This window comes from Mytilus trossulus, chromosome 13 (genome assembly GCF_036588685.1).
Source record: "Mytilus trossulus isolate FHL-02 chromosome 13, PNRI_Mtr1.1.1.hap1, whole genome shotgun sequence".
NCBI lineage: Eukaryota > Metazoa > Mollusca > Bivalvia > Mytilida > Mytilidae > Mytilus > Mytilus trossulus.
The window spans coordinates 17,692,081-17,706,994 of NC_086385.1; the positions used below are offsets into that span (position 1 = coordinate 17,692,081).

Genomic DNA, 14,914 nt, shown 5'->3' on the forward strand with positions numbered 1-14,914 from the left:
AATGCAATAGCAACAAGCGCAACAGACACATTATAGAATAACACAAAAGCAAAAACAATAGTGCAATGATGAGGACTAAGACTTTGATCAATACAGATTATTTAATGTTGTTTCACACGATAAACGAGAAAGAGTTGATGAAATTGATTATCATAAACGCATTACTAGCAAAGAGAATAATCGCCATAACTACTTAAATTATGTGTACTATGCTTTATTAATTAATAAATGATTAAATGTTTTTCTTGACATTACTTTCCATAACAGATAAAGTAAGTGGTTTAAACAGACGAAAACAAAACTATGGTCAACAAAATAAAAACAAATATGGAGTTGATTATTCCCCTTTTTGCTTGACTACGAGGTCAAAAGTTAGTGAATCTAGTGTAATTCTTATACTAACAAAGTTTTTTAATTGACTTTAAAGATTTTATTTACCCAACCTAAGTCATATTCATGCGAAAATCCGTTTGATTTTCTATGGTATGTATGACATTTGAGGAGACCAGTTCGATGACTTGTTTGTCAAGTGTTTGTGAAAATTTACAACGACTGTCTTCTGAAAATCAAAATAAACGATCTATACTTATATATCAAAGGTGGATGTACCTTTTATTTTGTCACAAATCTAACACAATGTAATTTTGAGTATTAACTTTAAAATTTTGATTTCAAAGTACTAGGCAACATAGTTGTACTAAAATCTCATTAAGCGATTTGCGATATTGTGACACTGTGTAATTTATTAAGGAATAAAAATCCCAAAAAGTACCCTATCCCGAGGAAGATTCAAAACGGAAAGTCCCTAATCAAATGCCAAAATCAAAAGTTCAAAAACATCAAACGAATGGACAAAAAAAAGGTTTTGAAAATGGCTCTGCTTTAAAATATATACGTATAGGCTCTATACTTGAATAGGAAATGTATAAATTTCTAAAAGTTTGGTTCCGTTTTGAAGAAGCATAATTATACATGGTATATATAAATATATCACAAAGGCCTTTTCTTTTCTGTCGATAATATCAATAGTTCCTTCTGCAAATATTTCTTAATTCATGTCTTATTTCCGGTACTCTCCACGCATATATGAACGGATTGGTCAGTGCGTGTGCTAAGAATGGAATAGCCAGAATAGAATGTACCTGTTGTGATAATTGTTGTCCTGATATGACCTCTACCAAATAAAATATAACCATAGGCCCGGTCAGGATTAATGAATGGAGGGAAATGACAATACTAGTAGTGAATGCGCGCATCTCCCACGACTTCCGGTTTTTAGAAAACCAATTAGGTTTACCAATATCCGTTGAAATTCTATCATTGCTGACTTGTAAACCGTTGAAACCTGGTCTGACTTGATCTTTAATCTTTTTCGTAAAAGGGTTATTCTGGTCTTGACTGTTTGAACGACTTGTATTTTGTATATCGTTTGGAAAATTTATTTCAATGTTGTCTATGCACCTGGTTGCAGCTATCAAAAGATTTGGGCGTATTTTATTGTCGATGTTGGGTGTATTAGTCTTTGTACTAGGATAAGAATGCCTCTGACAAAGTTTTCTTTTTTTAAATGAATGTTCTTTACTTTTTGAAGTTGTGTTCATGTTTTCCTCTAAATATGCTAGCGACTTTTTCTTGGCATGCACTGTCATGTTATTTTTTTCATTAGAACTATGTACCTTTGTAAGATAATCGGCATTTTGTTGATCGGTTTTACTTTTCGATACCCTTCTATCGGTTCCATCGTGAGTAGGATCTTGATCGATACATATTTCGTTGTCAAACTGTGATTGAGAAAAAATTGTATTGTTTGTCTCCTCAGTCTTTCCGGTTTTGAATTCGAAATCTTCTCTTTTCTGTATAAATTCTTTGTGTGCATCGATGTCTGTGACTTTCGATCTAGAGTTGATAAACCAGATTGCATATGAAATGCTTTTAAATGTCTTGACTCTTCTGGTGTTAGTTTCTTTCTTATCCTCTTCAACAACAAATTCCTTCACCCGAGTTGTAGAATTTCTGGCTTTGAAGTAAATTTTCCAAAGCTTAAAGCTAGTGAGTATTGAAATATACATAACTAAAATTATAATTATAGCTATTGGTCCAAAAATTGTTCCAACAAAAATACCAACGTTATTGGCGTAGAGGGAATGACGATTACAGCTTAACAGGTTGCTGTTATGGGGAGTAAGCGTCATAGAACATAGTGTATACAGAAATACTAAAAGAACAGTTCCACCGATTACCTTGAATTTGTAATCATCAAACCGTATTCCATAGTTATACGATTTGACTGTTATGTATCTTTGTAGGCACAGTAGAAACATAAGACAATAACTAAGAACCATTCCAAAGCAACTTAAAAATATTTGAAAAATACACGCGCTTATGTGAATAGGAAGAAAATGGAAGATGCTGTCGAGAACAATCATAGTGACTGCAGAGCTGGTAAAGATGTCGCTGAAAAGTAAACCCAAAACAACCAGATGGTGAAATGTTTTCTTTAGAGCTTTCATGCAGACAGCAATGTATAATATGTTGATTATAACTACTCCTATTCCCATGGAGATCCATAACACCGTACCCCAACTAATCTCATCTGTGTTCTGCTCAACGGTCGTCTGAAATGGATAACACTTCCTAATTGCAAAATAAATATGTTAATGTGATTATACATGACTAATATTTGATGAGTCCAATGGTTGAGTTCAATATTGCTGACATATATATCGAGTTGGGCATGCGGGCAACAACTCACCGTTATGCTTGTGTCTGTTATATTTGTTTTTCGATTTTCTGAATTTAACACTCGATTTTGGATGTATACCAGACTATGCTATATTTGTCAAATATATTTTGCTTATGTTAGTGATAACTATTTATTTTCACTTTATAATCTTAATTTACACTTATTCTTTTAAAGAAGTTATATTTCTTGTTTTTTGTTATTTCTATGTTCTACAAACAATTGCCAGCTAAGAACTTTTTAAAGAGTTGTAGAATGCAGATTTGTACTAGTCAACGTTTTTGGCTTTGTTTTATCAATTATTAATCTGTTGGTTTCGTTTTTGCTGATTATGTATGCCAAATTTCATTTTTTTTTAATTTGTAACCGTTTTTGACTTTCTCATGGGAACTGTGTGACAAAAAATAAAATAATCCCCTGAAACTATTATAATTCATATTTTTTGTGTATTTTGTGTGGAACATTTTGTTTGAAAAATGCATGTTTTATAAACATGTATATTTTGTTTGTCTGCTTCAACATAATTATTCGTCTTTTATAATCTCTATGTTCTTGGCTTGAATGTCAAACAATTAAACCGGTGGAGACATTTTTGCATTCAAATATTAGGTTTAATTAGGGTTATTTGTATTAGGCCACTTGAGTGTGTCATTATCTGTTGATAGTTGTCTGGTGTCTTGTTTCAAAGTACAAAATTTTTATTATGTATTATAAATAGGGGTTGGAGTGTTCAACAATTTTAACATTTTTAAAAACTATCCAATAAAATTGAGAATGGAAATGGGGAATGTGTCAAAGAGACAACAACCCGAATGAATATTATACTGTAAAAATCTAAATAATACAAGTGAAAACAATTGTGTTTCTAATTGATGTTCCTAATAGAGATCGGTCATTTACAAACGTATCAACCGTATAGTATACGTTGACGTGTCAGCATCTGAAGATATATCAAAAAATATTATATGATTCCGAGCTTATTAATAAATTCATGCTTCATTTTAAAAAAAACTAATTGGAATCTCTTCGAAACAATCAAACATACATTTAATATAGATAGTGGTGGTTTTTTTTAGATAATAAGGGGTTCTATCAGCTACTTTTACATGCCCTTAAAAAGAAACCAATGTAGGAACGGTACACGAATATCGTACACGATCCTTGAATAATCTTGTTAAAAAAATATGTCAAGATCTTATGTGAATAAACACAAAAAAATCAAATGTACTACTTATATACATGTAAGGAACTTTGCATATTGTTCATTTTATCATAAAAGGTAATAGAAAAGTACTGAGTATCACTCTATTTGTCAAATACCAGTTTGGTTCTACGTTTTTACAAGTTCATACACAAACAAACGATTTTACCATTTGCACTCCTATCATACCTGTAAACTGTTCCAACAATCCGGAATAACTTTAAAGGTTTGGTTACATATTCCACAAAAACTCGATATTTCCTAATTGTGTTGTGAATTTCTGCATTAGAAATTAATTAGTCGCCCATTTGCATTTTTGAAAGTACATAGAATTAAAGCTCTGGATCACACACTGTTGTTTTTGGTATATCTGCAGATGCGGATACGTCAACTTATATGATACGGTTGATATTTTTGTATATGACCGACCGTTAATTGGAGGAATGTATTAAGGAGTAGAAGAAGAAGAATAAGAAGAATAAGAAGAAAACATGAAGGTATTTGAATATTTTAGTTTAAAAAATCATGCACTAAGTAATCAAATTAGTTCACACAAAAGAACTTCAAATAAACTCACGTTAGCCGTTCCCTTTTCTTCACTTGTATTATATGGTAGTGAGAACTAGAAAACAAATTAAATATAATGACATTAATATGAACTAGTAAAATACGTATCTAAATGAATGCGAAAGAAAGAAATAAAAACTATTTTGCACATTTCGTTATTGTACATATTGTCAAATCATCACAGTTAACAACAACTGTCATTTGATAAAGGACTATCTGTTTTGAATTTTCCTTGGAGTTAGGTATTTTTTTGTCATTTTACTTTTACACATGTTTAATGACTTATATTGAAGTATTCATTTATAACCAACCCTTCAGTTGGTTAGATATTTTAAGTTGTTTTCTTGATTCATTTTATTCCGCTTTTCAATTAGCAAATACAATTTATCATAACATATAATTACACGTGATTTTTTTTTCAGGTAAAATATAATGGCTGCATAATAAGTGAGTAAGTGAAGTGAACTACATCCTGTACATACTGTTACTTCATTATCACAATCAAATAATACTTAAATAGCGATTACAGGAAGGTGTAAAATTATTGACTTCATACAAAAATTAAATAGGTACGTGTATTATCACATGGTAATATTATATAGCGCTAATTAGTCTGATAATTGTACGATTAATTTATGTGGGATGTCGGTCATATTTGTCACGTTTTTGTAAATTGTACTTTATAGATTAATCCGTTGGTTTTAACTTTTCAGTTGTCAGCAAGTCTTAGAGTTATCTATCTTTACCCAGTATTTAGAGGATGAAAAGGATAATATCAAATAGACTTTTTTATTTTATTTATAAAAAGGAAGATGTGGTGTGATTTCCAATGAGACAACTCTTCACAAGAGACAAAAGTGGCACAGAAATTAACAACTAAAGGTCAGCGTACGGCCTTCAACAATGAGCAAATCCCATACCGCATAGTCAGCTATAAAAGGCCCCGAAATGACAATGTTAAACAATTCAAACGAAAACACTAACGGCCTCATTTATATAAAAGAAATGAAAGAAAAAATTATGTAACACATAAACAAACGAGAACGACCGTATTACAGGCTCCTGACCTTGGACAGGCACATATATCATAGTGTGGCGGGATTACCACCAATAAACTTAATTTTATTTCATTTTTTATTTTGCCACATCATAAAGCAACCAATCACAACCCTAATTGTTCATAGTTGAAAAGAATAAAGGAAATATTTTTGCAACGTGATGGGAAGTAATTATACACAGAAAGAAACATCTTTCTTAAATGATCTTAACTTGATTAATAGAGTATCCTAACTAACTCTTTGATCAGTTTTGGATTTTTTTTTATCCGAACGGTGATTCTGTAAACTTCAAGACAAATTGTTTCAGATGTAGATTTTGAAAGGCAAGGAAAGGCTAATATAATTCTAAAATATATTATTTTGGAAGTTTTATTTAAGTTTTGAAATTTTCAAAATTGTTCCTTGTTAGCTTATTGTTTGAAATATTAAATTTATACTTACATTCATCTTTTGGTGATTATGCAACGGTCATCTGCTATATGTAACTGCATGCAGCAATAATCTGTAATACGTTTGACAAAAAAATTAGCCAACATTGATATATGCACATATAAATAAATTTTCTTGTTACGTAACATTGAAATCAACTACGAAAAAAGTATCTCCAATAACTGATAAAATATGTTTCTAAGTCCATACATACCACTTGTTAAATATATATGTAACCATGTTAGGTTGGTCGGGAATAACATAAACACCTCTGCAGGATGAATGAATTCGTTTTATTGTGAAATAAGATATACATTTTGCCCCCGGGGGGCCTTTTATAGCTTGCTGTTCAATGTGAGCCAGGGCTCCGTGTTGAAGACCGTACTTTGACTATAATGGTTTACTTTTATAAATTTTGGATTGCGAGATGTCTCATAAGCACCCATACCTTATATCTATTATATATGAAATAACCTATTTATGAGGTACAAATGTCTTGAACCTATTATAATATAGTTGGTTCAAATATCTGATAATATGATTAAAAAATTTCCACAAATATGAATATAAATATATCAAGGCAACAGCACACAATAATTCAAATCAAAGTATATTTAAATTTTACAGTTTAATTTCCCACCAAAATGACCATATGACTAAATTAGCCTATTGTCACAAAGAATAGAATGTTTCACACTACAAACTAGTAAAAGCCAGAGAATACACATGAAATAACTTACATATCAAAACTTGCTGAGCCATGAATAGATCATAACACAATTAATGAACATAACCACTGAAGCCAGACTATAACTACTCAATACGTACTTTGAATAAAAAAGATATTACGCTCATCAGATATATAATATCACAATATCAAGTACAAAATTAAAATAATAAAATTAACACACCACCACGAATACTTCAATTCGGGAAACATAACATTCGTCCCTTGAATTGCTCCTTTAATTATTACCTATCTTTTGTAGACGAAACGCGCGTCTGGCGTATATACCTGGTATCTTATGATGAGTTATTTGCTCCTTTTATTTCATGCATATGGGGGGATTTGCTAAATTGTTGCAAATATAAAAACGACAAATTCGTATTAAAGATGTTAGGGCATTATTTGTGTGCAGCAACAATTTGAATTGTGTCGACTATTTAATATTCGCAGTAACAAATGAATGTGATAATATTTAAATTGACAGTTTTTAATCATATTCTGTTATTCTGATCGATGCATTTGTAGTTGCAATTCAATTTACCAAGCTTTGAACTAGAAAGTCCGTCTAGCAAATGTTAAGTGTATCATTTTGGTTGATGCAATTCACCACTCATTTTTGAAAACCATGGTCTTCCAATTCACCTCACATTTTAAGAAAAGGTTAAGCAGACATACACATAATATAAGTTGAAAACCACATACCTTTTTTAAAGTCTTCAACAAAACGCACTTCTATCAAATATGTTATATGTTCTACCTTTTATACAATTAGTTTGTCAAGTCCGAAAAATAAAACATTTTCATTGGTAAATATCTAACATTATCATATAATTCTCTAACTTATCACTTGTCTTATAATGATTACATGTGCTGTGACCTTTAGTGGCTAATTTCTATGTATTTGGTCTTTGAAACAAATTGGTATCATTTACAATCATGTATGGTAAATTACCACATCAAAACGTTTATATTTCCAAACTCGTTAACTCTGCTTGTTTATATAGGGAGATACGGTTGGAAACATACCTTATTCAGTATTTATCTGTCAGAATCCTGTGATTTTGTGGTTGTCAATGTTTTCTTTATACAATAATTTTGAATTTTATTTTGTACATAAATCAGGCTGTTTTCTAGAATGAATCGAAATTTTTGGTAATACTAGTCCGGCGGCTACAAGCCTATTTCAGACGAATTGTGCACATCCTGTTACAAGCATGAAATTTGGCATAGACCTTCCTCAACTATTACTCTTTTATTGCAGAAAGGGAGGCATTTGAAAAAAATGTCTCACTTCCGGTAAAATTCAAAATGGCGGACGTCATACTTAAATCAGCCCAATATTGAAGGCTAGCGTGTAAAAATGTGTTATTATCATGCTACTATCATAATATTTGGTACAGACCTTTGTTTTTTACTACTTTTGGATAAATTAAATAGATTAGATGTCTTCAGAAACCCCACTTCCGGTTAAAATCCAATATGGCTGACATTGTACTTAAATAAGCTTATTTTTTAGAGAGGGTAACTGAAATGTGTTTTAACATATTGCTACTATCATTACATTGTGTATGAACCTTTCTTTGGTGTATCGGATGGATACAATGCATAAGAAATATGTCTTTAAAACCATTCCTTCCGGTTATATCCAAAATGGCGGACAGAGAAATATCAATTTTTTATTCAAATTTTTTTTTTCTTTCAAAATGTAAAGAAATGATTTTATATTGTGCTGGTCATTAAACTTTTGGCTTTAAGTTATCCTCAAAACCACTTATTCTAGCATGTTGTAAATATTTAGATATAAAGTTGACACTTCCGGTTAAAAATATGACGTAAATTTCAAAGATGAGTCCTCAATCTATTTCTTCGATTTAGAGTTTTCGATAGATTGATTAAAACAAAATAAAATCACTATAGTACTAAAAATTATTTAAAATTATTACTTTTTGGCCAAGAATACATGTTTATTCACAGTCACCATGATATGCACACATGGCAGTGCACGGGATACCCGATTTTCCACATTAAAAATGACCGCGGAATCCTTCTTACATCCACAATGTATAAGCTTTTGACAAAATGATGAGGCCTCAAAAAGAGTTTTTCAAAAGTTATCCTCTTTGTCCCCGCCTGGAGTGGGTATCATAAGAGCCAATCCCAAGCTCGTCTCCCTAAACACCTGCCTAAGTATATTGCTTTATTTACATGCTGGAAAAGACTAGACCAAGTTGAGGGAATAGCCTTGAAAAGCCGTCCCTGTTGCGCAAATAGTTATTTTCTTGCTTCGTTAACCATGTTATACCCATCTGCTAAGTTTGTGCGATCTTACAGTAAAACCCCGATGATTTAGTCTGATTAATCATCATTCTTTTTGATAAAGTCACATCTTCAAATGCAATCAATGTCTCCCACATAGTCTTTTCCCCCCTTTCAAGCAAAGAGAGAACCATATCACAACAGGTAAAGACATGGATAACAATAAGTGTTTCAGATCACTCAGATCACTTATTGCCTAGTGCATTTGAAAGGCCATTGATAGATTTTAATCCAAAGTCTTTTGCCCTCCCAAACACAACGTCTACCCCTATGTCACGGAATAGCGAAACATAAGTGACAACATCATCATTAACGACTGTTCGAATCATGACTCGTTTAAGTGCGTGTTTCACTGCATCAGACACATGCACCATGATTTTAGTGTCTGCCTCTAAATGTGAACTTGGTGCTGAACTTGAAATACATTACGTGGTTGATAAGATAAAATATCCTGACCATTTTTTGCTATAACTACCATACGCATCCAAGACTTCATCCACTCGTATTTCAGTTTCAAGGTATTTTATTTAGGTAAGGACATAATACCCAATCAGCATACTCAGTAGGCTGCAATTCACAGTCGGAGAGCTGATTTCCAACATTTACAAAGACTGTGGTATTGTTTCTGACATCTTAATAAATTCTGCAAAAACATATTTTCTTGCCTTGTTAACCTAATCTGTTTCTTTTTTTTATCTTCCAACAAAACCACGTATCGTTTTCAATGACATTAAACATCAAATCCATATGGTGATGTTGGCTGGTCAATCATCATTCTAAATGCTATAGTCACATCTTCAAACTCCATTAATGTCACCAACGCAGTTCCTTTTCCAGCGAACGTGTTATCTTTTAATGCCTAGTGCATTTGAAAGGTCATTGATTGATATATATCTTATACTTTCCCCCTTCCAAATGCAAACCAAAGTTTGTCTGCCCTATGTCACGGAATAGCGAAACAGCAATGACATCAGTATCGACTGTTTGAGTCATGACTCAGTTAAGTCTATGTTTCACTGCATCAGACACATCTATCTTGATTATAGTGTCAGTCTCTTCGTGTAAACATGGTGCTAAACTTGAAGCATCATTTAATGGTGGATAACACTAAATATCCTGAGCATTTGTGGCTTCAACTACCTTATACTCAAAATTGTATTGAGCAAGCTCCTGTGAATGAAAACTTAAAAGTTATTTCTTACTGTCGTCATCTCTCAGAAAATTTTCCCATCTTTGAGGATGTTTTTAATCCTGGGTTCGTCTGTGTTTTCCCTTTCCCCTAAATGTTGCCCTTGCTTCTTTTAGCAGCTTTCAAACTACCAATATTTCGCTATTCCGTGACAAAGGGGCAGACGAACTATTGATTGTATTTGGGGAGGCAAAAATCTTTGGATTAATATCTATCAATGGCCTTTCAAATGCACTAGGCAATAAGTGATCACACACTTTTATTTCTGACCCATACCTTATGACGGGTTGTGATACTGTTCTCTCTTTGCTTGAAAAGAAAAAAAAAGACTGCGTGAGAGACATTAATGGTATTTGAAGATGTGACTTTAACATAAAGAATGATGATTGATCAGCCTAAATCACCGGGGTTGTACTGTAAGATCGCACAAACTTATCTGATCCAACATGATTAACGAACCAAGAAAGTCAATTTTTGCACAAAAAAGAAATCTCATTTTAAGTGAGGCTATTCCCACGACTTGTTCTAGTCTTTTCAAGCATGTAAAACGTGCAATATACTAATGCAGGTGTTTAGTGAGACGAGCTTTGGATTGACTCTTATGCTACCTAGTCTTGTCACTAATGGATTGCGAAGGGACAAAGAGGCTCCCTTTTAAAAAAAACTCTTTCTGAGACCTCTTCATTTTTTCAGAAGCTTGTACATTATGGATGTAAGAAAGGATGCCGCGGTTATTTTTAATGTGGAAAATCGGGTCTCCCGTGCACTGCCTTGTGTGCATGTGGTGGTGACTGTGAATAAGCATGTATTCTTGGCCAAATAGAAGTAGTTTTAAATATTTTTAGTACTATAGTGATTTTATTTTGTTTATATCAATCTATCCAAAACTCTACATCGAAGAAATAGATTGAGGACTCATCTTTGAAATTTACGTCATATTTTTATTGGAAGTGTCAACTTTATATCTTAGCATTTACAACATGCTAGAATAAGTGGTTTTGAGGATAACTTAAAGCCAAAAGTTTAATGACCAGCACAAAATAAAATCATTTTCTTTACATTTTGAAAAAAGTTGAAAATTTGAATAAAAAATTGATATTTCTCTGTCCGCCATTTTGGATACTTCCGGAAGTAAGGGTTTTTAAGACATATGTCTTATACATTGTCTCCACCAGAAGCACCAAAGAAAGGTTCATACACAATGTAATTATAGTAGCAATACGTTAAAACACATTTCAATTACCCTCCCTAAAAAATAAGCTTATTTAAGTACAATGTCCGCCATATTGGATTTTAACCGGAAGTGGGGTTTCTGAAGACATCTTATCTATTTAATTTATCCAAAAGTAGTAAAACACAAAGGTCTGTACCAAATATTATGCTAGTAGCATGGTAATAGGACATTTTTACACGGTAGCCTTTGATATTGGGCTGATTTAAGTATAACGTCCGCCATTTTGAATTTTCCCGGAAGTGAGACATTTTTTTCAAATGCCTCCCTATCTGAAATAAAAGAGTAATAGTTGAGGAAGGTCTATGCCAAATTTCATGCTTGTAACAGTATGTGCACAATTTTTCACAAAGCCGCCGGACTATACCGGAGACTTTTACAAATTGCTTTGCGTAATGCGTTAATGATAATTGTTGAAGGCCGTCAGATGAACTGTCCTGATGTGAAAGAAAGATTTCAACGACGGAATTGTATTTCATATAGTTTCACTGATTTATTACTATTAACAGATTAGAATTATTTTTTTAAATGCCCTAAATGCCAACGTATAACAAAGATTTCGTTTTAAGAAGGCATCAAAATGAAATCATACTTTTAAAAATTCTACACTGAGTAAATAAATAGTTCTCCAAAAATTAAGTCATCCTCACTATAAACCAAAGTTTAATCGACCATTTCCAACATAAGAAACCGCCTGTTCCAAGTCAAGAATATGACAGTGGTTATCGATTGGTTTTATGTATTTGAGCTTTTGATTTTGTCATTTGATTAGGACCCTTCAGAGCAAGGTATCTTTGTTATTTTACATTTGCATCACATTGATTTGTATCACATTGATATAAGATAGATTCATTTCCAAGAACATTAAAAAGAAAATAAGTTTATAAACTGCTTTCACGTACCACTAAAAATAATGTACTATAACAGGGAAAAAAGATAATACTTTGGGTTCTATGAGGTTTTATGTTGACCGCATTTTTCTCCTTGGACTAAAGGACACAATAGGTAAATACTCAATGTCATGTAAATAAACTCATCATAGATACCAGGATTGACATTTTGTAATTGCTCTAGACGCATGGTTCGTATACAAAAGACTCATCAGTAAGGCTTGAATAAAAGAAACGTTAAAATGGACAAATTAAGAAAGAAGTAGAAGGGCATTAAGGACCAAAACGTTCTTAAATTTGACCAAATTTTAGTACAGGCAAGGTAATCTATTCCTGAGGTAAAAAAAAACCTTAGTATTTAAAAAAATCAAAGTTTTGTATGACTGTTTCAATGATAATTCATGTCAAGACATTGAGTGCTGTCTACTACTAATAAAAATTCCACCAGCAGTTCCATCGATCCAGTGGTTGTTAAAACACTCATCAGGATAAGTCCAATGATATTGACATGGTCAGCGAGTGAACATAAAAAAAAATGTACAAATTATCGATAGCCTGTATCTTTGAAAAACGTAGTGATTTAATTTCTTCCAATTTTCAACTTCCCATTCCTCAGTAGAAACAGGAAAAAGAAACTCACTGGCGATATGTCCGACATGAGATCTTTAGACACCAGTATATTTTTCTGCTCTGTAAGTTTATCGTCTGTGTCATATTCCCGATTGTGATATTTTTACCTAGTGTAAAAAAAAGTCTGCGTTTCGTCTCCGAGGGTATCATCAGCTCAGTAATCAGCACTTCGGTGTTGACATGAGCGTCAATTTTATGGTCATTTTTATAAATTTCCAGTTACAAGGTTCTGAAATTTTCGAAAACCTACGGATTTTCTTATCCCAGGAATAGATTACCTTAGCCATATTTGGCACAACTTTTTGAAATTTTGGGTCCTCAATGCTCTTTAACTTTGTACTTGTTTGGCTTTACAACTATTTTGATCTAAGCGTCACTGGTGAGTCTTATGTAGACGAAACGCGCGTCTTACGTATTAAATTAAAATACAGGTACCTTTGATAACTATCTACATAAAATCAGATGTTTGTTGTGTCGATATGATCGGGCTTGCTCCTTTTGGAGTTAATATATGCAACAGTTAACCATCTATAAAAAGTAAAATCACAAAAATACTGAACTCAGAGGAAAATCAATTTGGAAAGTCCATAATCACATGGCAAAATCAAAAAACAAAACGCATCAAAAACGAATGGACAAGAACTGTCATATTCCTGACTTGGTACAGGCATTTTCAAATGTAGAAAATGGTGGATTAAACCTGGTTCCATAGCGCTAACCCTCCCACTTTAATAACAGTCTCATCAAATTCCGCTACATTTACATGATGCGTTAAATAAACACTCACAATTAATAAAATAGTCAAAATAAATTTCTGACTCTTTGATTTAAAAAGAAAACTAAAAATTGATAAAATCTCAGTAGTTAGTATTTCGGAACTGACATGAAAATATCGGTAATGATTTAAATGTCACTAAAACATTTTCTTTCATTCGCATATGATTAGAACGACTACATTGTACCAAAAAGCATTGAAAACAAAGGCTAAAAAGTGTTTTAGTTATATATATATTAATAATAAAGCATCAAAGATGATATTGAAGCCTTTTTTTAAATCTGGAACTTTATCAGTAAATTAATAATCCTAAATGAGAATTTTTAAATGTATATATACATGTACATATGTTTCTTAGCACATTTTATATAGCTTAATTATAAATGGCAGAGGTAATAACAGAAGTATTCATGATTCAGATCTAGGTCAACTTTGTACTTATTTCAGAAAATCTAATCCTTTGATATTTAAACGAGGTGCAAATAGCTTTTATAGTTATATATATATATATATATATATATCATGAATATTACAGTAGGGAAAAAGGAAATACATGAATAAATAATATTTTTGCCTATATACTACATTTGTAATATGCATTTTTCTATTAAGGTTTTCTAGTGCGTCTTCTTTTTTCATGTTGTAACATCGCTGTCTCAGGTAAGGGTCCATGTTGGCGCCAGATAAAACGTTCAAATCCGCTAAAACATTTTGCACCTGTCCTAAGTCCCAGAACAAATAATCTTACACAAAGCACATGAAATCATAACACAATTAGTATTCCATTTGTTCTAAAGTGCTTACATATGAGGTATCAGGTGTATTTGTTCGAATTGTTTATGTCCCGTCCTTTTTATCGGGTAATCAAGTTTTATCAATGACTGCCCGTCTTTATTCCCTCCTTAATGTCCATGCGTTCGTCCTTCCGTTGGTGCCATCATTGTAGCATTCTAGACATTTGATCGGGTTTGTTAATATGTGACTTCTGTTAAGGTGGTATGGGAGTCTAAAATAAAAATGATAGAATTTGTTCATACTTTGCCAAAACGTAGTAAATATTGATATATGTTCAAAAATATAATAAAAATGATAGGTCAGCGTGCATTTTCTCAAGTTGTGACAAAATGACACATTTTGTATGGATTATACAGGAAAATACAC

General features: G+C 32.3%; 1 protein-coding gene across 2 annotated transcripts; it reads right to left on the bottom strand.

Moving 5' to 3' along the window:
* LOC134694799 (uncharacterized) lies at positions 1-6,074 on the bottom strand. Of its 2 annotated transcripts, XM_063555860.1 has the most exons (3): positions 6,008-6,074; positions 4,519-4,563; positions 1-2,615 (listed from the first exon to the last, which is right to left on the bottom strand). In XM_063555860.1, exons 1-3 carry the CDS (start codon positions 6,011-6,013, stop codon positions 1,023-1,025), a joined length of 1,644 nt encoding a protein of 547 aa, XP_063411930.1. In that variant the 5' UTR covers positions 6,014-6,074; the 3' UTR covers positions 1-1,022. The 2 variants fall into 2 exon arrangements, with proteins under 2 accessions (XP_063411930.1, XP_063411931.1); XM_063555861.1 differs by lacking the exon at positions 4,519-4,563.
* Between the last annotated feature and the right edge of the window lie 8,840 nt (positions 6,075-14,914).